Raw genomic sequence first — 22,696 nt, 5'->3', positions numbered from 1 at the left:
CAGACACAGGCCTCCATACAGATACAGGAGGTGGAGCCAATTACCTGGAGTGTCCGTAGATGGCCCAGAATGAACAGGCTAAACTTGGCCCGGGTGATGGTCACATTCAACCTCTGGCGATTCCCCAGGAATCTGGGGGGGTCCAGCATAGATCAGAAACTATACCCATACCCCAGGTAAGCACAGTACTCAAAGTATGAATACTACTTTGCGTAAAGCATTACATAAATCCAATTTGTTATATCATTACCAAGTATACGGCCTGGTCACATGACCTTACCAGGAAAGCTTGTACACTCACCCAATGCCGCCCTGCTCGTGGCTCGCCCTGACGCAGGAGACAATGACACAGTCCATTTCTCGGCCCTGGAAGCCTTCCACAGTGTCAACGTCCACCCTGGAATACAATTTTTCTTTTGGTCATTCTAGAGTCCCTTCACACTGCTATAGCGGGGAACAACTACAGCAGAAAGGCAATTTCTTTTGGTCTTTCTAGAGTCCCTTCACACTGCTATAGCGGGGAACAACTACAGCAGAAAGGCAATTTCTTTTGGTCTTTCTAGAGTCCCTTCACACTGCTAGCAGGGAACAACTACAGCAGAAAGGCCATTTCTTTTGGCTCTAATGATTCTGCAAGCTAAGACTACTGAAATGGCTTCCTTTTCTGGCAAATGGTTTCTTTTTACACCAGCAGTGCGAACGGACCCTGGCAATCTACTAACCTCAATGAGAATGCGCATTTATGGTGCAGCACCTGACTCACGTGAGGTTCTTGTTGACCACCTTGGCCATCTCGCGGTTGATGCGGTCCTTCTGGGCATTGTACGGCGTGATGACCCCCACCTTGACCTGCTGCTTCTCAGCCATCAGCCTCAGCAGGAACACTACCAGCTGCACCTCTTTCAGGTTGCTGAACGACCTGGTGACCAGCCAGACGGCAATCAAACAGTCATTCAACATGTATTCAGTCACAAGCACTTTTTCGCAATGTCACTAAAGGGATTGTTCAGCAAGACGTTGGGAATTGGACCAAAAATGGTTAACAATTGTTGGCCGTGGCTAGTTTAACAAAATCAAAGTGTGGATCGCAGTCACTCCCTGTCCCTAGACCAGGGGTATTCAACTCTTACCCTACGAGGTCCGGAGCCTGCTGGTTTTCTGTTCTACCTGAGAATGAATTGCACCCACCTGGCACGCCAAATCTAAATAGGTCTCTGATTACAGGGGAATAATGAAAACAAGCAGTGGAACTGGCTTCAAGGTCCAGAGTTGAGTTTGAAGGCCCTAGATCAAATGTGTCAAACTTATTCCATGGAGGGCCGAGTGTCTGGGTTTTCAGTCCTCCTTTGTACTTTATTAATTAAGGTCACCAATTAGTTAAGGAACTCCACACACCTGGTCGTCTAGGGCTTAATTGAAAAGAAAAAACAAACACACTCTGCCCTCCATGGAATGATTTTTATGTGCCCTAGAATGTTGGAGATAAGAAACCAAATGTCTAAATCATGCAAAGTCACTGAACTATCCCTTTAACATGAAGCCTACAGTAGAATGAATTAAATGGGAGAAGTCCTAGGAAAATGATCCAGAGCATTTCTTACGCTCCCTCCTTGACCTCCTGACCGTCGGTCACGTCAAACACACGGTAGGGCAGGAGAGGCCAGCCAATGTTCCCCCTCCTCTCTGCAGTCTCACTGAAGACAGGAACACACACACAAATGATAGCCTAGTGGTTAAAGAGTTGGGCCAGTAACCGAAAAGTTAGACAAAGTAAAACTCTGTCCTTCTGTCACCGAACAAGGCAGTTAACCTACTGTTCCCCGGTAGGCCATCATTGTAAATAAGAATTTGTTGTTAACTGACTTGCCTAGTTAAATCAAGGATAAATTAATAAAAAATGTACATGCAATGCTAAACGCTTAAAAAGGAGAATACCCGCAATTTACACCCTCATTTCTTGTTGTGCAGTATCAGGGCACGCAAACGACATTAAAAGATCAAAGACCCAAATACATCCTTATAGAAACTGACATGCTCTCAGTATTGTGATGTACTCATTCCAGGGTTTACATTTAAAAAAACTATTTTCTACAATATAGAATAATAGTGAAGACTATGAAATAACACATACACAAGAAAAAAGTGTTAAAATATGAAGCCACCCTTTGCCTTGACAGCTTTGCACACTTGGAATTCTCTCAACCAGCTTCATGAGGTTATCACCTAGAATTTAAATTAACAGGTGTGCCTTGTGAATTTGTAGAATTTCTTTCTTTATTGCGTTTGAGCCAATCAATTGTGCTGTGACAAGGTAATGGTGGTATACAGAACTCTGAAAGGTTTCTTCTAGTGCAGTCGCAAAAACCATCAAGTGCTATGATGAAACCAGCTCTCATGAGGACCGCTACAGGAAAGAATCTAAGTAAAATACATTTGGATTTGTTTAACAGTTTTTTTGGTTACTATATGATTCCATGTGTTATTTCATAGATTTGATGTCTTAACTATTAACTCTTGAGGATAGGGAGATGCTAGCGTCTCAACTGGCCAATTGCCAGGGGAAATGCAGAGCGCCAGATTCAAATAAAATGCTATAAAATTCAAACTTTCATTAAATCACACATGTAAGATACTCAATTAAACCTACACTCGTGAATCCAGCCAACATGTCAGATTTTAAAAATGCTTTTCGGCGAAAGCATAAGAAGCTATTATCTGATAGCATGCACCCATCTGCACCAGTAGTAAACAAAAGGGCTAGCGTAGCAGGCGCTACACAAAACGCTGAAATAAAATATATGCATTACCTTTGACGAGCTTCTTTTGTTGGCACTCCAATATGTCCCATAAACATCACAATTGGTCATTTAGTACGATTAATTCCGTCCACATATATCGACAAATGGCCATTTATAAAGCCCGTTTGATCCATAAAAAAACAGCTTAGAAAAACGCAACGTCACTACAAAATATTTCAAAAGTTGCCTATAAAAACTTTGCCAAAATATTTCAAACTACTTTTGTAATACAACGGTAGGTATTTTTAAACGTTAATAATTGATCAAATTGTAGACGGGGCAATCTGTATTCAATGCATGAACGAAAAGAAAACTCTGCTCATCACGTCTTGTGCAACTCACAAAAGGGTCCCCCGTTCCGAGTTGGCCTACTTGGCCGACAAGTAAATAACCTCAGCCATATTCCAAACACTGGCGACATCGTGTGGAAGATGTAGGAACTGAAAGTATATTTCTATTAAATTTCCAATGGCAAAGACAATACAGGGGAAATTTTTTTGAACAGTTAGTCCGATGTTTTGCCTGCTACATAAGTTCTGTTATACTCACAGACACGATTCAAACAGTTTTAGAAACTTCAGAGTGTTTTATATCCAAATCTATGAATAATATGCATATCTTATATTCTTGGCATGAGTAGCAGGAAGTTGAAATTGGGCACGCTATTTATCCTGCCCCCTAGCTTTAAGCTACAACGTAGAACAAAATACAAATAAAGGAAAGCCCTTGAAATTAGGTGTCTGAACATTCTCCGCAACATAATCAATGTTCCCTCTAAGCCGCGCTCAGTCGTACAATATCCCCGACATTGCCGCGCAGCTCCTTGGGACTGCTGCGCATTAGAAATATCAGCCCACGGAAAGCAGCACGAGATTGAACTTCGACGTAACTCTAGAGTTCTCCCTGTTAACACAATCAACGTTTCCCTTTAATGTGGCAATTGTGATAAAATCAACACTATCAAATCAAATATTATTTGTCACCTCAGTGAAATGCTTACTTACAAGCCCTTCAACAACGCAGCAATACCCCCCCCCCCAAAAAAAAATAAACAAGTTAAGAGCAGCAGTAAAATAACAATAGCGAGGCTATATACAGGGGGGGTCCAGGTTAGTCGAGGTAATATGTACACTACTGTTCATAAGTTGAGGTCGCTTAGAAATGTTCTTGTTATTCAAAGGAAAGCACATTTGGGGCGGCAGGGTAGCCTAGTGGTTAGAGCGTTGGACTAGTAACCGAAAGGTTGCAAGTTCGAATCCCTGAGCTGACAAGGTACAAATCTGTCGTTCTGCCCCTGAACAGACTGTTCCTAGGCAGTCATTGAAAATAAGAATTCTTTCTTAACTGACTTGCCTAGTAAGCTGAAAACTGCTGTGCTGATATTAAAGAAGCAATAAAACTGGCCTTCTTTAGACTTGTTGAATATCTGGAGCATCGATTGCAGGCTCAAAATGGCCAGAAACAAATCAACTTTCTTCTGAAACTCGTCAGTCTATTCTTGTTCTGAGAAATGAAGGCTATGCCATGTGAAAAATTGCCAATAAACTGAAGATCTCATACAACGCTGTGTACTACTCCCTTCACAGACCAGCGCAAACTGGATCGAACCAGAATAGAAAGAGTGGGAGGCCCCGTGCACAACTGAGCAAGAGGACAAGTACATTAGTCTCTAGTTTGAGAAACAGACACCTCAACTGGCAGCTTTATTAATAGTACCCGCAAAACACCAGTCTCCACGTCAACAGTGAAGAGGCAACTCCGGGATGCTGGCCTAATTTTATGTTATTTTAAATGGACAAAATGGGCTTTCTTTCAAAAACAAGGACATTTCTAAGTGACCCCCAACTTAACGGTAGCAGCAGCTTAAAAGGTCAATGCAAATAGTCTGGGTAGTCATTTGATTAGATGTTCAGGAGTCTTATGGCTTGGTGGTAGAAGCTGTTAAGAAGCCTCGGACTTGGCACTCCGGCACTGCTTGCCATGCGGAAGCAGAGAAAACAGTCTATGACTTGGGTGGCTGGAGTGACGATTTTTAGGGCCTTCCTCTGACACTGCCTGGTATAGAAGTCCTGGACGGCAGGAAGCTTGGCCCCATTCGCGCCACCCTATTTAGTGCCTTGCGGTCGGAGGCCGAGCAGCTGCCATACCAGGTAGTGATGTACATATGGAACCTTTTGGAGGATCAGAGGACCCATGCCAAATCTTTTCAGTCTCCTGATGGGGAATAGGTTGTGTCATATCCTGTTCACGACTGTCTTGGTGTGTTTGGACCATGTTAGTTTGTGACGTGGACGCCAAGGAACTTGAAGCCCTCAACCTGATCCACTACAGTCCTATCAATGAGAATGGGGGAATGTTCATGTAGTCCACAATCATCTCCTCTGTCTTGGTCACATTGAGGGAGAGGTTGTTGTCCTTGCACCACACGGTCAGGTCTCTGACCACCTCCCTATAGGCTATTTCACCACTGATGTGTCATCGGCCAACTTGATGATTGTGTGCGAGTCGTGCCCTGGCCGTGCAGTCATGAGTGAACCGAGAGTACAGGAGGGGGCTGAGCACACATCCCTGGGGGGCCCCCGTGTTGAGGATCAGCGTGGCGGATGTGATTGTTACCTACCCTTACCACATGGGGGCAGCCCGTCAGGAAGTCCAGGATCCAGTTGCAGAGGAAGGTGTTTAGTCCAGGGTCCTTAGCTTGTTGATGAGCTTTGAAGGCACTATGGTGTTGAACGCTGAGCTGTTGTCAATGAACAGCATTCTCACGTAGGTGTTCCTTTTGCCCAGGTGTTTAAGGACAGTGAGGAGTGCAATAGAGATAGCATCATCTGTGGATCTGTTGGGGCGGTATGCAAATTGGAGTGGGTCTAGGGTTTCTGGGATAATGGTGTTGTGAGCCATGACCAGCCTTTCACACAGTCGTGCGGAACAGCTAATGCTCACATGCATGTTTCAGTGTTTCTTGCCTCGAAGTGAGCATAGAAGTTAGTTAGCTCGTCTGGTAGGCTCGGGTCACTGGGAAGCTCACAGCTGTGCTGCCCTTTGTAATCTAATAGTTTGCAAGCCCTGCCACATCCGACGAGCGTTAGAGACGGTGTAGTACGATTCGTTCTTAGTCCTGTATTGACTCTTTGCCTGTTTGATGGTTCGGAGGAGGGAATAGAGGGATTTTTTATAAGCTTCCGGGTTAGAGTCCCGCTCCTTGAAAGCGGCAGCTCCACTATTTAGCTCAGTGTGGATGTTGCCTGTAATCCATGGCTTCTGGTTGGAGTATATACATAATATTAGCCACTTTCAAAGCAACATACTGAAACAAAAAATAACTATGCAGGAGATTTTGTTGTAGGCCAAATTCAGTGTAGGATTCTATTGCAATTCTAACTCAGCCGGTACTCACAGACCTGAGCGGCATAACCAAATCAGAGCTGCGATAGGCCACTATGCAAAAAGACCTTTGTCATATATGGATCTGTGCCATTTATGTTGAACTGGACGGTGTTTACAGCATGAGCAGTCGTGAGGAGATGCACTTGTTTTGAGATCAAAGCCAGAGCTGCATTTAGCCATGTGTGCAAATATTTTTCATTTCCTTTGCTAGTTAGTGAGTTACTATCCCAGTTATAGATAATTTGTAGGCAGCAATAGGGGAGTGATTGCTTCCTCAAAAAGCTATTTGAAAAGCAAGTCAAGTAAAGAACATTTTTGTCTTGAAGGGGCAGTGTTGTATTTTGAGACAGGCTTGAATAAGCCAAGTAGCCAATAGGCAGAGGCTATTGGAATAATAATGCATTTATTTTGTTAAGTGGTTTCTTGCATCAAACAACATTTTCAGTCACCTTGTCTGAAGGACAAGTGGATAAACAGGTTAACGTCAACTGAAAAGTGGTGATACATATGTATTCACCAATTTTGCTATGAAGCCCCTAAATAAGATCTGCCACAACCAATAACCTTAACCCGTTAATCCTACCCCCTACTTTTTCGAACATTCTGTTAAAAATCGCGCAACATTTCAGCGCCCTGCTACTCATGCCAGGAATATAGTATATGCATATGATTAGTATGTGTGGATAGAAGACACTCAGACGTTTATAAAACTGGTTAAATCACGGCTGTGACTATAACAGAACGTGCGTTTCATTGAAAAGCGCAGGAAAATCTGATCACTGAAAATGGAAATATATATCCATGCGCGACTTGAACCCATTGATAAAGGTGAACCACATTTAATGGGGCTGAGGTTGCAATTACCTACAGCTTCCACACGTTGTCTAGAGTCTTGTCATTTGCCAAGGCTTTGTTTCTTGGTCAAACAGACGCAAGGCAACGCATTTCCTCCGGTCTCCGACCGGATATTTTGGTTGAGAATTACCTGGACATTTTTTCCAGACGGACAGCTAAAGAATATACTTCGCCTCGTGATCAATTTGATCGCTTATTAACGTTTAATAATACCTAAAGTTGCATTACAAAAGTATTTAAGTGTTTTGTGAAAGTTTATCGTCAACTTTTTTAATTTAAAAAAATGACGTTACGTTATAAGACGCTATTTTTTTCCGTTTATCACACAGTCTTCATAAATCGATATCTAGGCTATATATGGACCGATTTAATCGAAAAAAAAGACCCAATAGTGATTATGGGACATCTAGGAGTGCCAACAAAGAAGATGGTCAAAGGTAATGAATGATTTAGATTTTATTTGTGCGGTTTGTGTAGCGACGACTATGCTAATTATTTTGTTTACGTCCCCTGCGGGTCTTTTGGGGTGTTACATGCTATCAGATAATAGCTTCTCATGCTTCGCCGAAAAGCATTTTAAAAATCTGACTTGTTGCCTGGATTCACAACAAGTGTAGCTTTAATTCAATACCCTGCATGTGTATTTTAATGAACGTTTGAGTTTTAACTAGTACTATTAGCATTTAGCGTAGCGCATTTGCATTTCCAGATGTGACGCCTGCGTGCCAGGTAGGACCAAGAGGTTAAGTCACATAATTATTTAAATAAAGTCCACCTGTGTGCAATCTACGTGTCACATGATCTGTCACATGATCTCAGTATATACACGTTCTGAAAGGCCCCAGAGTCTGCAACACCAAGCAAGCGGCACTATGAAGACCAAGAAACTCTCCAAACAGGTCAGGGACAAAGTTGTGGACAAGTACAGATCAGGGTTAGGTTCTTAATTTTTTTTTGCAAACTGAACATCCTACGGAGCACCATTAAAATGGAAAGAATATGGCGCCACAAACCTGCCAAGCGAGGGCCGCCCACCAAAACTCACAGACCAGGGAAGGAGGACATTAATCAGAGGCAACAAAGAGACCAAAGATAACCCTGAAGGAGCTGCAAAGCCCCACAGTGGAGACTGGAGGATCTGTCCATAGGACCACTTTAAGCCGTACACTCCACAGAGCTGGGATTTACAGAAGAGTGTCAAAAAACACATTTGGTGTTCGCCAAAAGGCATGTGGGGAAACTCCAAACATATGGAATGTACTCTAGTCAGATGAGACTAAAATTGAGCTTTTTGGCTATCAAGGAAAATGCTATGTCTGGTGCAAACCCAACACCTCTCATTACCCAAGAACAGCATCCCCACAGTGAAGCACAGTGGTGGCAGCATGTAGCTGTGGGGATGTTATCCATCGGTAGGGACTGGGAAACTGGTCATAATTGAAGGAATGATGGATGACGCTAAATACAGGGAAATTCCTAAAGGAAACCTGTTTCAGTCTTCCAGAGATTTGAGACTGGGACAGAGGTTAACCTTCCAGCAGGACAATGACCATAAGCATACTGCTAAAGTAACACTTGAGTGGTGTAAGGGGACACATTTAAATGTCTTGGAATGGCCTAGTCAAAGCCCAGAACTCAATCCAATTGAGAATCTGTGGTATGACTTAAAGATTGCTGTACACCAGTGGAACCCATCCAACTTAAAGGAGCTGGAGCAGTTTTGCCTTGAATGGACTAAAATCCCAGTGGCTAGATGTGCCAAGCTTACAGAGACATACCCCAAGAGACTTGCAGCTGTAATTGCTACAAAAGGTGGCTCTACAAAGTGTTGACTTATTGTTTGGGGGGGGGGTTGATTAGTTATGAACGCTCAAGTTCTGTTTTTTTGGTCTTATTTCTTATTTCCACCAAAGTGGTAGGCATGTTGAGTAAATCAAATGATACAAAACATTTTTAATTTAATTCCAGGTAGTAAGGAAACAAAATAGAAAAAATGCCAAGGGGGGTGAATACTTTCACAAGCCACTATATGTGTACAACATTAAAGACCTACATCACTATACCGTGTGTCAGTTTCAAAAATGTTTTTTGCATGCCCTGATACTGCACAATGATTAAGTGAATTGCGGCTGGGGTAGGTTTCTCAAAAACGAGACAAAACTAGAAATAAAATAAAGTGTCTGGAAACCTCCATAGCATTAACATAAAAAAACAGTCTCCATTAATAATGCAGCACTGTGCACACCATTACACTCAAACAAATTGTGTTCAATGATAGGTGCATTAAGTTGTAATTAAATATTTGCTCACAATCTCTCCAGGTTTAGGAACATGAAAACCATAACTAGACAATTCATTCCTACTGAATCAAGTCCGTGTGTCTTAAAGGCGTGGGCAGGGAGGGAACCTACCTGTCAGTTTTAAGGGCCTTGCAGTAGATGTGCTTGGAGGGGAACTCGCAGATTTCGGGGTGCATGCGGTACTGGCAGCTAAGGAAGACCACAGGGCTGGGCTTCTTGTTCTCCTTACAGTAGCGAGCCAGGTTCTTCACCAGCCGAGCCATCAGGGACTGGCCGTACTTCAACTCCTTCGCTTTCTGACAGAAGACAAATCACACATTTAAATGCAACACTTAATCTACCTAACACTAAACCTTTTAATGTACAGTACCAGTCAAAAGTTGACACCTACTCATTGGAGGATTTCTTTATGTTTACTATTTTCTACATTGTAGAATAATAGTGAAGACATCAAAACTATGAAATAACACATGGAATCGTGCAGTAACCAAAAGTTTTCAATCAAAATATATTTGGGATTCTTCAAATTAGCCACCCTTTGCCATGACGACAGCTCAGCACTCTTGGTCTTCTCTCAACCAGATTCACGAGGTATGCATTTCAATTAACATGTGTACCTTGTTAAAAGTTCATTTGTGGAATTTCTTTCCTTCTTAATACGTTTGAGCCAATCAGTGTTGTGACAAGGTAGGGGTGGTATACAGAAGATTAACCCATAAGACCCAGTCCATATGATGGTAAGAACAGCTCAAATAAGCAAAGAGAAATGACATTCCATTATCACTTTAAGACATGAGGGTCATTCAACAATTTCCAAAACGTTACAAATTTTCAAGCACACTTGCAAAAACCATCAAGCACTGATGAAGAACCTGGCTCTCATGAGGACCGCCACAGGAAAGGAAGACCCAGAGTTACTTCTGCTGCAGAGGATGAGTTCATTAAAGTTACCAGCCTCGGAAATTGAAGACTAAATAAATGCTTCAGAGTTCAAGTAACAATCAACTGTTCAGAGGAGACTTCGTAAGTCAGGCCTTCATGGTCAAATTGCTGCAAAGAAAATCACTATGTGACCAAGAAGGAGAGCAATGGAGTTTTGCATCAGATGACCTGGCCTCAATCCAATTCAGATGGTTTGGGTTGAGTTGGACCGCAGAATGAAGGTAAAGCAGCCAACAGGTGCTCATCATGTGGGAACTCCTTCAAGACTGTTAGAAAAGTGTTCCAGGTGAAAACCTCATGAAGCTGGCTGAGCGAAAGCAAAGCTGTCAAGGAAAAGGGTGGTTACATTGAAGTACTGCAAATATAAAATATATTTGGATTTGTTTAACACTTTTTTGGTTACTACATGATTCCATGTGTTATGTCATAGTTTTGATGTCTGTACCATTTTTCTACAATGTAGAAAATAAAGAAATGTAATGGATATCTATATGGGGAGAAACAAGCAGCCAGGGGAACAATGAAAATACACAGTTTCTGTTTAATTGTTAGTCAGAATGATTGACCCGAGAAGTGTTGAAAGACTCACATGAGTAAGAAAAGGGGCGGCAGGTAGCCTAGTGGTCAGAGCGTTGGACCAGTAAAGACCGACAAGGTAAAAATCTGTCCTTCTGCCACAGAGCAAGGCAGTTAACCCACTGTTCCCCAGTAGGCCGTCATTGTAAATAAGAATTTGTTCTTAACTGACTTGCCAAGTAAAATAAAAATCTCTTGTAGGTGTATTTTCAGGTAGTGACAGTGAGCTGCAGTACCTGGGAGATAACCGTAGGGGGCAGTTGATGGGGGGTCTCCCACCAGGATGAGGGCGTTGCAATGGTAGAGCAAAGGGATGAGTGTCTCCGTCTCGGTGGCCTGCCCTGCCTGCAACACACAACGAAATGTGTTGGGGGGGGGGGGGGGGATGCTCTTGGTTTCTCACATTCATACTGAGGCAGTGTGAAGGTGTTTTCATATAGTGCATTCAAAAAATATTCAGACCACTTGACTTTTTCCCACATTGCTACATTACAGCCTTACTCTAAAATAGTTTGGAAGTGTTTTTCCCCGCCTCAATCTACACACATCAATGACAAAACAAAAACAGGTAGATTTTTTGCAAATGTTTTAAATTATAAACTGAAAATTCACATTTACATAAGTATTCAGACCCTTTAATCAGTTGAAGCACCTTTGGCAGATATTACAGCCTAGTATTCTTAGATATGACGCTACAAGCTTGACACGCCTGTATTTGGAGAGTTTCTCCCATTCTTCTCCGCAGTTCCTCTCAAGCTCTGTCAGGTTGCATGTGAAGGGACTGCACAGCTATTTTCATGGCCCCTCCAGAGATATTGGATCGGGTTCAAGTCCGGGATCTGGCTGGGCCACTCAAGGACAGAGACTGTCCTGAAGCCACTCCTGATTTGTCTTGGCTGTGTGCTTAGGGTCATTGTCCTGTTGGAAGGTGAACTTTTGCCCCAGTCTGAGGTCCTGGGAGCTTTGGATGAGGTTTATAAATCAGGGATCTCTGTACTTTTCTCTGTTCATTTTTCCCACAATCCTGACAAGTCTCCCAGTCCCTGACACCAAAAAACATCTCCACAGCATGATGTTTCCTCCAGACGTGACACTTGGCATTCAGGCCAAAGACTACAATCTTGGCTTCTTCAGACCAGAGAATGTTTCTCATGGTCTGAGATTCAGGTTCTTGGTCACCTCCCTGACTAAGGCCCTTCTCCCCCGACTGCTCGGTTTGTATAATTCCTATAATTATAATAAGTATAATTCCTATAATAACTACAACCTAAAACGTCTTACCTGGGAATATTGAAGACTCATGTTAAAAGGAACCACCAGCTTTCATATGTTCTCATGTTCTGAGCAAGGAACTTAAACGTTAGCTTTCTTACATGGCACATATTGCATTCTTACTTTCTTATCCAACAGTTTGTTTTTGCATTATTTAACCAAATTGAACATGTTTCATTATTTATTTGTGGCTAAATTGATTTTATTGATGCATTATATTAATATGGTCGAATCCAGAAACTTTCATTTTGAAAACAAAATGTTTATTCTTTCAGTGAAATACGGAACCGTTACATATTTTATCTAAAGGGTGACATCCATAAGTCTAAATACTGCGGTTACATTGCACAACCTTCAATGTTATGTCATAATTACGTAAAATTCGGGCAAATTAGTTCGCAACGAGCCAGGCGGCCCAAACTGTTGCATATACCCCGACTGTGTGCAATGAATGCAAGAGAAGTGACAATTTCACCTGGTTAATATTGCCTGCTAAACTGGATTTCTTTTAGCTAAATATGCAGGTTTAAAAATATATACTTCTGTGTATTGATTTTAAGAAAGGCATTGATGTTTATGGTTAGGTACACGTTGGAGCAACGACAGTCCTTTTTCGGAATGTGCACCGCATCGATTATATGCAATGCAGGACAAGCTAGATAAACTAGTAATATCATCAACCATGTGTAGTTAACCAGTGATTATGATTGATTTTTATAAGTGTAATGCTAGCTAGCAGCTTACCTTGGCTTCTTACCGCATTCGCGTAACAGGCAGTCTCCTCGTGAGGCAGGTGGTTAGAGCGTTGGCCTAGTTAACCGTAAGGTTGCAAGTTTGAATCCCCAAGCTGACAAGGTAAAAAAATCTGTTGTTCTGCCCCTGAACAAGGTAGTTAACCCACTGTTCCTAGGCCGTCATTGAAAATAAGAATTTGTTCTTAACTGACTTGCCTAGTTAAATAGTGTTAAAAGTATTTTTTTTTTTTTTAATCGGCGTCCAAAAATACCAATTTCCGATTGTTATGAAAACTTGAAACCGGCCCTTCCGATTAATCGGTCGACCTTTAATATAGATAGTTGTTTGCCTTTCCAAATCATGTCCAATCAATTGAATTTACCACAAGTGGACTCCAAGTTGTAGAAACATCAATGATGATCAATGGAAACAGGATGCACCTAAGCTCAATTTCAAGTCTCATAATAAAAGGTCTGAATAATTACGTAAAACTGGCCCTTTAAGAGCTTGCAAATTATTTTGTACCTCGTGATATTCAAACCCCATAATCAGATAAATAGCCTATGAAGTTATTTTGTAGCCTCCACACATATTTTGGCATGTCTGTGTGTGAGTCCTTGACAATCACTAATCAATGTCCAAAAACGGCACAATTTATTTCTGCTTCTCATATGTGGCACCAATGTGAGTTATGGGTGCTGCAGCAGCCTAGTGTGCTTGCACACCGTGAGTCTACAGCACCACTTTGGTAGATGGAACAACTATTGAAATGCGGCCAAAGTATAAGAGCTCCAAAATCTGACCTCGTCCACGATGACGCAGCTAAAGGGTTTGTGTCCCAGGCGCCGGAACGCCGACTCCAGGACGGTGCTGCCGCTGGTGCTCAAGGTGCAGCAGACAACATGGGCATCTTGCAGTACCTGGGCCTGGGTTTCCTGCTTCCTAATGCGAAACTGATAGTGGGAGGAAGAAGAGAGAAAAATGTAGAGAACGAGTTCGACAGAAAGAGGGAAGAGAAAGCATGAGGGTTATGAGAGAAAGAAGCATTTCTAATTAGAAGTCTTTCCCATCAAATTAGTTTTTCTCCCTTTCTTTAATCCATCCTGAATAATAACGCCTCTAATGACTCCTTATACACATGACAACGTTGCTAAGGTCATCCATGTACACTACCGGTCATATTTAGAACACCTACTCATTCAAGGGTTTTTCTTTATTTTTACTATTTTCTACATTGTAGAATAATAGAAGACATCAAAACTATGAAATAACACAAGGAACCATGTAGGAAGCAAAAAATGGAAATATATATTTTTAGATGAATCTTCAAAGTAGCCACCCTTCGCCTTGATGACAGCTTTACACACTTGGCATTCTCTCAACCAGTTTCACCTGGAATGCTTTTCCAAAAGTCTTGAAGGAGTTCCCACATATGCTGAGCACTTGGCTGCTTTTCCTTAACTCTGTGGACCGACTCAGCCCAAACAATGTCACTTTCATTGAGGTCGGGGGATTGTGGAGGCCAGGTCAGCTCTCCTTGGTCAAATAGCCCGTAGACAGGAGGTGTGTTGGGTTATTGTCCTGTTGAAAAACAAAACGATAGACCCACGTTGCGCAAACCATATGGGATGGCGTATTGCTTCAGAATGCTGTGGTAGCCATGCTGGTTAAGTGTGTCATGAATTCTAAATAACCTCCATGCTTTACGGTGGGAAATAGACATGTGGAGACCATCCATTCACCCACACCGCATCTCACCTCACCCATCCATTCACCCACACCGCATCTGGAACCAATAATCTCCAATTTGGACTCTAGAACAAAGGACAAATTCCCACCGGTCTAATGTCCACAGCACATGTTTCTTGGCCTAGGCAAGTCTCTTATTGGTGTCCTTCAATCGTGGTTTCCTTGCAGCAATTCGACCATGAAGGCCTGATTCACGCAGTCTCCTCTGAACAGTTGATGTTGAGATATGTCTGTTACTTGAACTCTGTAGCATTCATTTAACCTGCAATTTCTAAGGCTGGTAACTTTAATGAACATATCCTCTGCAGCAGAGGAACTCTGGGTCTTCCGTTCCTGTGGCGGTGCTCGTGAGAGCCAGTTTCATCATAGCGCTTGACAGTTTCTGCAACTTCACTTCAAGAAACTTTAAAAGTTCTTGAAATGTTCCACATTGATTGACCTTCATGTCTTAAAGGACTGTCATTCAACTTCGCTTATTTCAGATGTTTCTTCCATAATTTGGACTTGGTCTTTTACCAAATTGAACTTTCTTTTGTATACCCCCCTACCTTGTCACAACACAACTGATTGCCTCAAACACATTAAAGGAAGAAATTGCACAAATTAACAAGGCACACCTGTTAACCTCTTGCTCCTACCTGGCACGCAGGCGTCCCATCTAGAGCTCTGGAAATGCAAATGCGCTACGCTAAATGCTAATAGTATTAGTTAAAACTCAAACGTTCATTAAAATACACATGCAGGGTATTGAATTAAAGCTACACTCGTTGTGAATCCAGGCAACAAGTCAGATTTTTAAAATGCTTTTCGTCGAAAGCATGAGAAGCTATTATCTGATAGCATGTAACACCCCAAAAGACCCGCAGGGGACGTAAACAAAATAATTAGCATAGTCGGCGCTACACAAACCGCACAAATAAAATATAAAACATTCATTACCTTTGACCATCTTCTTTGTTGGCACTCCTAGATGTCCCATAATCACTATTGGGTCTTTTTTTCGTTTAAATCGGTCCATATATAGCCTAGATATCGATCTATGAAGACTGTGTGATAAACGGAAAAAAATAGCGTTTCATAACGTAACGTCATTTTTTTTAATTCAAAAAGTCGACGATAAACTTTCACAAAACACTTCAAAATACTTTTGTAATGCAACTTTAGGTATTAGTAAACGTTAATAAGCGATCAAATTAATCACGAGACAAAGTGTTTTCTATAGGGGTCCGTCTTGAAATACTGTCCGTGTATTTCTCATCCAAAATATCCGGTCGGAGACCTGAAGAAAAAGCCTGTCTCTTGTTCGTTTGACCAAGAAACAAAGAATTGGCAAATGACAAGACTGTTGACATCGTGTGGAAGCTGTAGGTACTGCAACCTCAGCCCTATTTAATGTCTTTCGCCCATAACAATGGGTTGAAGCGGCGGATGGATATATTTTTCCACTTTCAGTGATCAGATTTTCCTGCACTTTTCAATGAAACGCACGTTCTGTTAAAGTCACAGCCGTGATTTAACCAGTTTTATAAACATCTGAGTGTTTTCTATCCACACATACTAATCATATGCAAATCAAATCAAATTGTATTTGTCACATACACATGGTTAGCAGATGTTAATGCGAGTGTAGCGAAATGCTTGTGCTTCTAGTTCCGACAATGCAGTGATAACCAACAAGTAATCTAACTAACAATTCCAAAACTACTGTCTTATACACAGTGTAAGGGGATAAGGAATATGTACATAAAGATATATGAATGAGTGATGGTACAGAGCAGCATACAGTAGGTGGTATCGAGTACAGTATATACATATGAGATGAGTGTGTAGACAAAGTAAACAAAGTGGCATAGTTAAAGTGGCTAGTGATACATGTATTACATAAGGATGCAGTCGATGATGTAGAGAACAGTATATACATATGCATATGAGATGAATAATGTAGGGTAAGTAACATTATATAAGGTAGCATTGTTTAAAGTGGCTAGTGATATATTTACATCATTTCCCATCAATTCCCATTATTAAAGTGGCAGGAGTTGGGTCAGTGTCAATGACAGTGTGTTGGCAGCAGCCACTCAATGTTAGTGGTGGCTGTTTAACAGTCTGATGGCCTTGAGATGGAAGCTGTTTTTCAGTCTCTCGGTCCCAGCTTTGATGCACCTGTACTGACCTCGCCTTCTGGATGATAGCGGGGTGAACAGGCAGTGGTTCGGGTGGTTGATGTCCTTGACGATCTTTATGGCCTTCCTGTAACATCGGGTGGTGTAGGTGTCCTGGAGGGCAGGTAGTTTGTCCCCGGTGATGCGTTGTGCAGTCCTCACTACCCTCTGGAGAGCCTTACGGTTGAGAGCATTTGCCGTACCAGGCGGTGATACAGCCCGCCAGGATGCTCTCGATTGTGCATCTGTAGAAGTTTGTGAGTGCTTTTGGTGACAAGCCGAATTTCTTCAGCCTCCTGAGGTTGAAGAGGCGCTGCTGCGCCTTCTTCACGACGCTGTCAGTGTGAGTGGACCAATTCAGTTTGTCTGTGATGTGTATGCCGAGGAACTTAAAACTTGCTACCCTCTCCACTACTGTTCCATCGATGTGGATAGGGGGGGGGGGGTGTTCCCTCTGCTGTTTCCTGAAGTCCACAATCATCTCCTTAGTTTTGTTGACGTTGAGTGTGAGGTTATTTTCCTGACACCACACTCCGAGGGCCCTCACCTCCTCCCTGTAGGCCGTCTCGTCGTTGTTGGTAATCAAGCCTACCACTGTTGTGTCGTCCGCAAACTTGATGATTGAGTTGGAGGCGTGCGTGGCCACGCAGTCGTGGGTGAACAGGGAGTACAGGAGAGGGCTCAGAACGCACCCTTGTGGGGCCCCCGTGTTGAGGATCAGCGGGAGATGTTGTTGCCTACCCTCACCACCTGGGGGCGGCCCGTCAGGAAGTCCAGTACCCAGTTGCACAGGGCGGGGTCGAGACCCAGGGTCTCGAGCTTGATGACGAGCTTGGAGGGTACTATGGTGTTGAATGCCGAGCTGTAGTCGATGAACAGCAGTCTCACATAGGTATTCCTCTTGTCCAGGTGGGTTAGGGCAGTGTGCAGTGTGGTTGAGATTGCATCGTCTGTGGACCTATTTGGGCGGTAAGCAAATTGGAGTGGGTCTAGGGTGTCAGGTAGGGTGGAGGTGATATGGTCCTTGACTCGTCTCTCAAAGCACTTTATGCATATACTATATTCCTGGCATGAGTAGCAGGGCGCTGAAATGTTGCGCGATTTTTAACAGAATGTTCGAAAAAGTAGAGGGTCGACTGAAGAGGTTAACTGAAATGCATTTCAGGTGACTACCTCCTGAATCTGGTTGAGAAAGCCAAGAGTGTGCAAAGCTGTCATCAAGGCAAAGGGTGGCTATTTGAAGAAACTAATATATTTTGATTTAACACTTTTTTGGTTACTACATGATTCCATATGTGTTATTTCATAGTGTTGATATCTTCACTATTATTCTACAATGTAGAGAATCATAAACAAAGAAAAACCATTGAATGAGTAGGTGTTCTAAATCTTTTGACATGTAGTGTATATAATGGTCATGTGATTGAGGGCCTTACTTTTTTGAGTTGGAGGCTGAGTGTCTCTCTCTCTTGGAGCATTCTGGACTTCTGTGCTGCCAGCTCATGGTACTACACACCAGCCAATGGAAGACGCAGGAAGAGAAATCATTAAAAGCAGAAAAATGTAAAAACATGCCATTCCATCATATTTTTAAAGGTATTTTAAGGATTGGGGCAATCCCACTCCTTTTGCAATTTCTAATTGAAGAGATAGTAAAGCGTTGGTAAGATAGGGGAGATTGAAAGAGGGTGAGTCAAAGGGCAGTGGGCTGGAATCGAACCCATGTCGACTGTAAACGCATCTGAACAGAGGCCCATAATTAAAGTAAGAGCCCACAGAGTAGAACAGTAGGTGTGGCCAGCCTTCTGGTAGCCTCTGCTGGGTGAAGCATGCATGTACCATTTCCTCTTTCTTTTGCAGTTTTGGCAATATCTTGGAGATCTTGTCTATGTTCTCGTCCAGCTGTGCTCTGCGCCGGTGGATGTCTGAGTCCTGTGACATCTGGGCCCTTTCTGCAGGTGAAAAGGGACAACACACATGTTTTTTATTGAAGTGATTTGAGGAAGCCGTGTGCATACTTGTGCCCGCGCACGCTCTCCAGACTCACGTGTTTTGTTTTTCACCTGACTGTCCAGGCTAAAAGGTTTTAAATTCTTGGAGATTGTCCTTTCGTTCCCAAGCCTCACCAGATTGATGTCCCCACAGTTACCTTTAAGAAAGCCATCCAGGACAATGTCAACTTCACCATATCAGTTCCGTGAAACAATCATTTGTGGTTGAATTGCCTTTTAACGTTTACCCATTTAAATTTTTCCAAATAGGCATATTTCATTAATCTATTTCAGTTTCCCAATTCATGAGGATTTCCATAGTTGAGGTAGCGTACCCTGGATGTTCCTGCACTTCTCCTTGAAGACCGGGATAATCTTCTTCATCAGGTTGTCGATGGCGGCGTTGGACGGGGCACACAGGAGGACCCTCATGCGGCGGGGTTCAGAATGCCTGTTTACTGGAGGAGTCATGCTCTGTACTCCCTGGATATGGTCATGAGAATGAGGGGAACACAGGGAATTATATGAAAGTTAGAATTTCACAATGCCCTTAAGCCAAGGTTATTCAATAGGAAATAAAAATAAACACTAAAGAACACGAGAGCAAAAGAAAAGTTCATTTTGGTTTTTGAAAATGTCTCGTGTTTACTTGTCAACTAATAATCAAGCCCTTGGCAGGGCTACAACAAAAATGTGTGCTGTTGAGGGGGTACTTAAGGACTGGATTTGGGAAACACTGCTATAGACCATTGATTTGATTTCAATGACCTTAACCCAGGATTGAACAACAAAACAGTGTCCAGAAACAAGGCAAACAGCATACCTCAGAGAACAGCTTTTGCAGCATACCCACGATGGTTTTGCTCTTTCCTGTTCCTGGGGGTCCGTGTATCAGGCAGATTTTTGGGGTGAGTTGCTGGTTCCTGATGACAGACAAACCGGTTGTCACCGCCCTCATCTGGTCTAGGTTGTAATCCTGGGCCAAACACATCATACAGACATACTGTTTACATCTATACAAGGCCATTTTTACACATGTAAGGGCCACCTCAAATTAAACAAAAACAATTGGTCATGTCAGACTTAAAAGTAAAGTCACAAATCTTCAGTACTTGGTTATCCAATAGTTCCACAAAGGAATAACTTTCCTTTTAAAACCCTAAACACTCCATACTCAAACGGTTTCTTACAGGCAGGTTGAGGCTGGGGATGACCTCCGGGCCAGGTTGGAAGTAGGAGACATGTGGGGCCAGGAGGGGCTTGCGCATAGAGCTGCCATTGAGCAGACAGATTGCCCTGAACTCCCTCATGGTGCTGACCAGGGAGCCCACCACATCACAGCGCACTGCCTGCTTGTTCGCCAACCTCACATTCCCCAGGGTCTTTATCATCAGGTTCAGAGTTGGGCACTGGCCTGAAGGGCAGCAGAGAAATACATCATATCCAGCATTGGATAAAGTACATTTAAAATTAAATCAACACTAACAGTAAAACACAGTATTGTATTAAAAGTAATGCAATATAGTAAAATAATACATTACATACTTAGGCAATAAGACCCGAGGGGGGTGTGGTATATGGCCAATAGAGCACGGCTAAGTGATGTTCTTAGGCGCAATGTGGAGTGTGCCTGGACACTGCCCTTAGCCGTGGTATATTGTTGATATATCATAAACCCCCGAGGTGCCTTATAGCAATTATAAACTAGTTACAAATTTAATTAGAGCAGTAAAAAGAAATGGTTTTGTAATATACCTGTGGTATACGGCCTGATATACCACGGCTGTCAGCCCAAAAATCAGCATTCAGGGTTTGAACCAACAAGTTTATATGCATATATGATGAGGATGAATGGACAAAGGTAACTGAAGTTTAAAAAAACATGACTTATCAGCTATCCTCTAAAGGGATAGTGAGTGATTTTGGCAATTAAGCCCTTTTTCTACTTGTACAGTCAGATGAAGTCATGGATAACATTTTTATGTCTCTGCGTGCAGTTGAAGGAATTCAGCACAATGACTGGAAGTCTCAGAGTTACCGCTAGTTAGCAGTGGCTTGCTAAACTACCTTCAAAAACTGGTCCAGAGGGGTATACTACAAAGTTGGATAAAAGGAGTCAGCCAGCTGAGGTTTACTAAATTTAAAAAAATTGTGATCTCTTAAAAAAAGTTTACCCTTTTCTCTCTCCAATTTCGTGGTTTCCAATTGGTAGTTACAATCTCGTAACCCCCGTAAGGACTCTGGAGAGGCGAAGGTCGAGAGGCGAGCGTCCTCCAAAACACGACCAAACCAAGCCAGTGCCCGCTAAACCCTGAAGCCAGCCACACCAATGTGTCGGAGGAAACACCGTACACCTGGCGACCGTGTCAGCGTGCACGCGCCTGGCCCGCCACAGGAGTCGCTAGAGCACAATGGGACAAAGACAACCCTGCCGGCAAAAACCCTCCCTAACACGGACAACGCTGGGCCAATGGTGGGCCGCCCCATGGTTCCCCTGGTCGCGGAAGGCTGCGACAGATCCTGACTCGAACCAGCCTGGTCTCTAGTGGCACAGCTAGCACTGCCTTAGACCACTGCACCTCTCGGGAGGCCTTTTACTAAATATTCTGATATCTTTATATAAAATAAAGTTACGCTAGTGCTACTCTCTGCTCATCATATATGCATAGTCACTTCACCATATCTACATGTAAATACTACCTCAATCAGCCTGACTAACCAGTGTCTGTATGTAGCCTCGCTACTTGTATAGCCTCACTACTGTATGTAGCCTGTCTTTTTACTGTTTTATTTCTTTACTTAACTATTGTTCACCTCATACCTTTTTTTCACTATTGGCTAGAGCCTGTAAGTAAGCGTTTCACTGTAAGGTCTACTACACCTGTTGTATTCGGCGCACGTGACAAACTTTGATTTTATATGGGCATGGTCTAATTGATTTAACGTACATAAAGACATCCAAGATGACTGGCCCCTCTAAATGAAGCCACAGAACATCAAGGCATTATTAGTCATCAACTGGATCCCCATTATAGTGAATGGATAAATGGCTCTCATATACACACACAAATTGTGTCCGTCAAAAGTTTGGACACACCTATCTCATTCAAGGGTTTTTATATTTTTACTACTTTCTACATTGTAGAATAATAGTGAAGACATGAAAACTATGAAAGAACATATCGAATCATGTAGTAACCTTTACATTCTCTCAACCAGCTTCATGAGGTACTCACCTAGACTGCATTTCAATTAAACAGGCGTGCCTTGTTAAAAGTTAATTTGTGAAATTTATTTCCTTAATTTATTTGAGCCAATCAGTTGTTTTAACCCTATTTGGTAAAATAATAAGTATTTTACCAAATAGTCTCAAATAAGCAAAGAGAAACAGTCCATCTTTATTTTAAGTCAGTCAATGCAGAAAATATCTTCAAGTGCAGTTGCAAAAACTAACAAGCACTATGAAGAAACTGGCTGTCACGAGGACCGTCACAGGAAAGGAAGACACAGCGTTACCTCTGCTGCAGAGGATAAGTTCATTAGAGTTACCAGCCTCAGAAATTGCAGCCCAAAAAAATGCTAGAGTTCAAGTAACAGACATCAACATCAACTGTTCTGAGGAAACTGCGTGAAATCAGGCCTTCATGGGTCGAATTGCTGCAAAGAAACCACTATGGAAGGAAACACGAGGAATGGACATTAGACCAAAGTAAAGGGTGGCTACTTTGAAGAATAAACACTTTTTTGGTTACTACATGATTCCATGTGTGTTATTTCATAACTTGTGTCTTCACTACTATTCTACAATGTAGAAAATTGTAAAATAAAGAAAAACCCTTGAATGAGTAGGTTTGTTCTAACATTTGACTGGTACTGTATACACACACAGAAGGTATTCAGACCCTTGACTTTTTCCACATATTCAAAAA

At 42.4% G+C, this 22,696-nt stretch overlaps 1 protein-coding gene across 1 annotated transcript in view; it reads right to left on the bottom strand.

Moving 5' to 3' along the window:
* setx (senataxin) overlaps positions 1-22,696 on the bottom strand; it is a 67,818-nt gene that overhangs the window by 1,932 nt on the left and 43,190 nt on the right. Inside the window, 14 exon segments of the mRNA XM_046290331.1 lie at positions 45-132; positions 302-397; positions 764-919; positions 1,602-1,694; positions 9,452-9,636; positions 11,095-11,127; positions 11,129-11,203; positions 13,669-13,818; positions 18,213-18,284; positions 18,616-18,728; positions 18,824-18,925; positions 19,103-19,250; positions 19,591-19,743; positions 19,958-20,181. Of these exon segments, the coding sequence (XP_046146287.1) occupies positions 45-132; positions 302-397; positions 764-919; positions 1,602-1,694; positions 9,452-9,636; positions 11,095-11,127; positions 11,129-11,203; positions 13,669-13,818; positions 18,213-18,284; positions 18,616-18,728; positions 18,824-18,925; positions 19,103-19,250; positions 19,591-19,743; positions 19,958-20,181 (1,688 nt within the window).

The sequence above is a fragment of the Oncorhynchus gorbuscha genome, linkage group LG11, assembly GCF_021184085.1.
Source record: "Oncorhynchus gorbuscha isolate QuinsamMale2020 ecotype Even-year linkage group LG11, OgorEven_v1.0, whole genome shotgun sequence".
NCBI classification, from domain to species: Eukaryota; Metazoa; Chordata; class Actinopteri; order Salmoniformes; family Salmonidae; genus Oncorhynchus; species Oncorhynchus gorbuscha.
The sequence above is the reverse complement of the archived record's forward strand: the minus strand, read 5'-3'. Positions and strand labels throughout refer to the sequence as shown.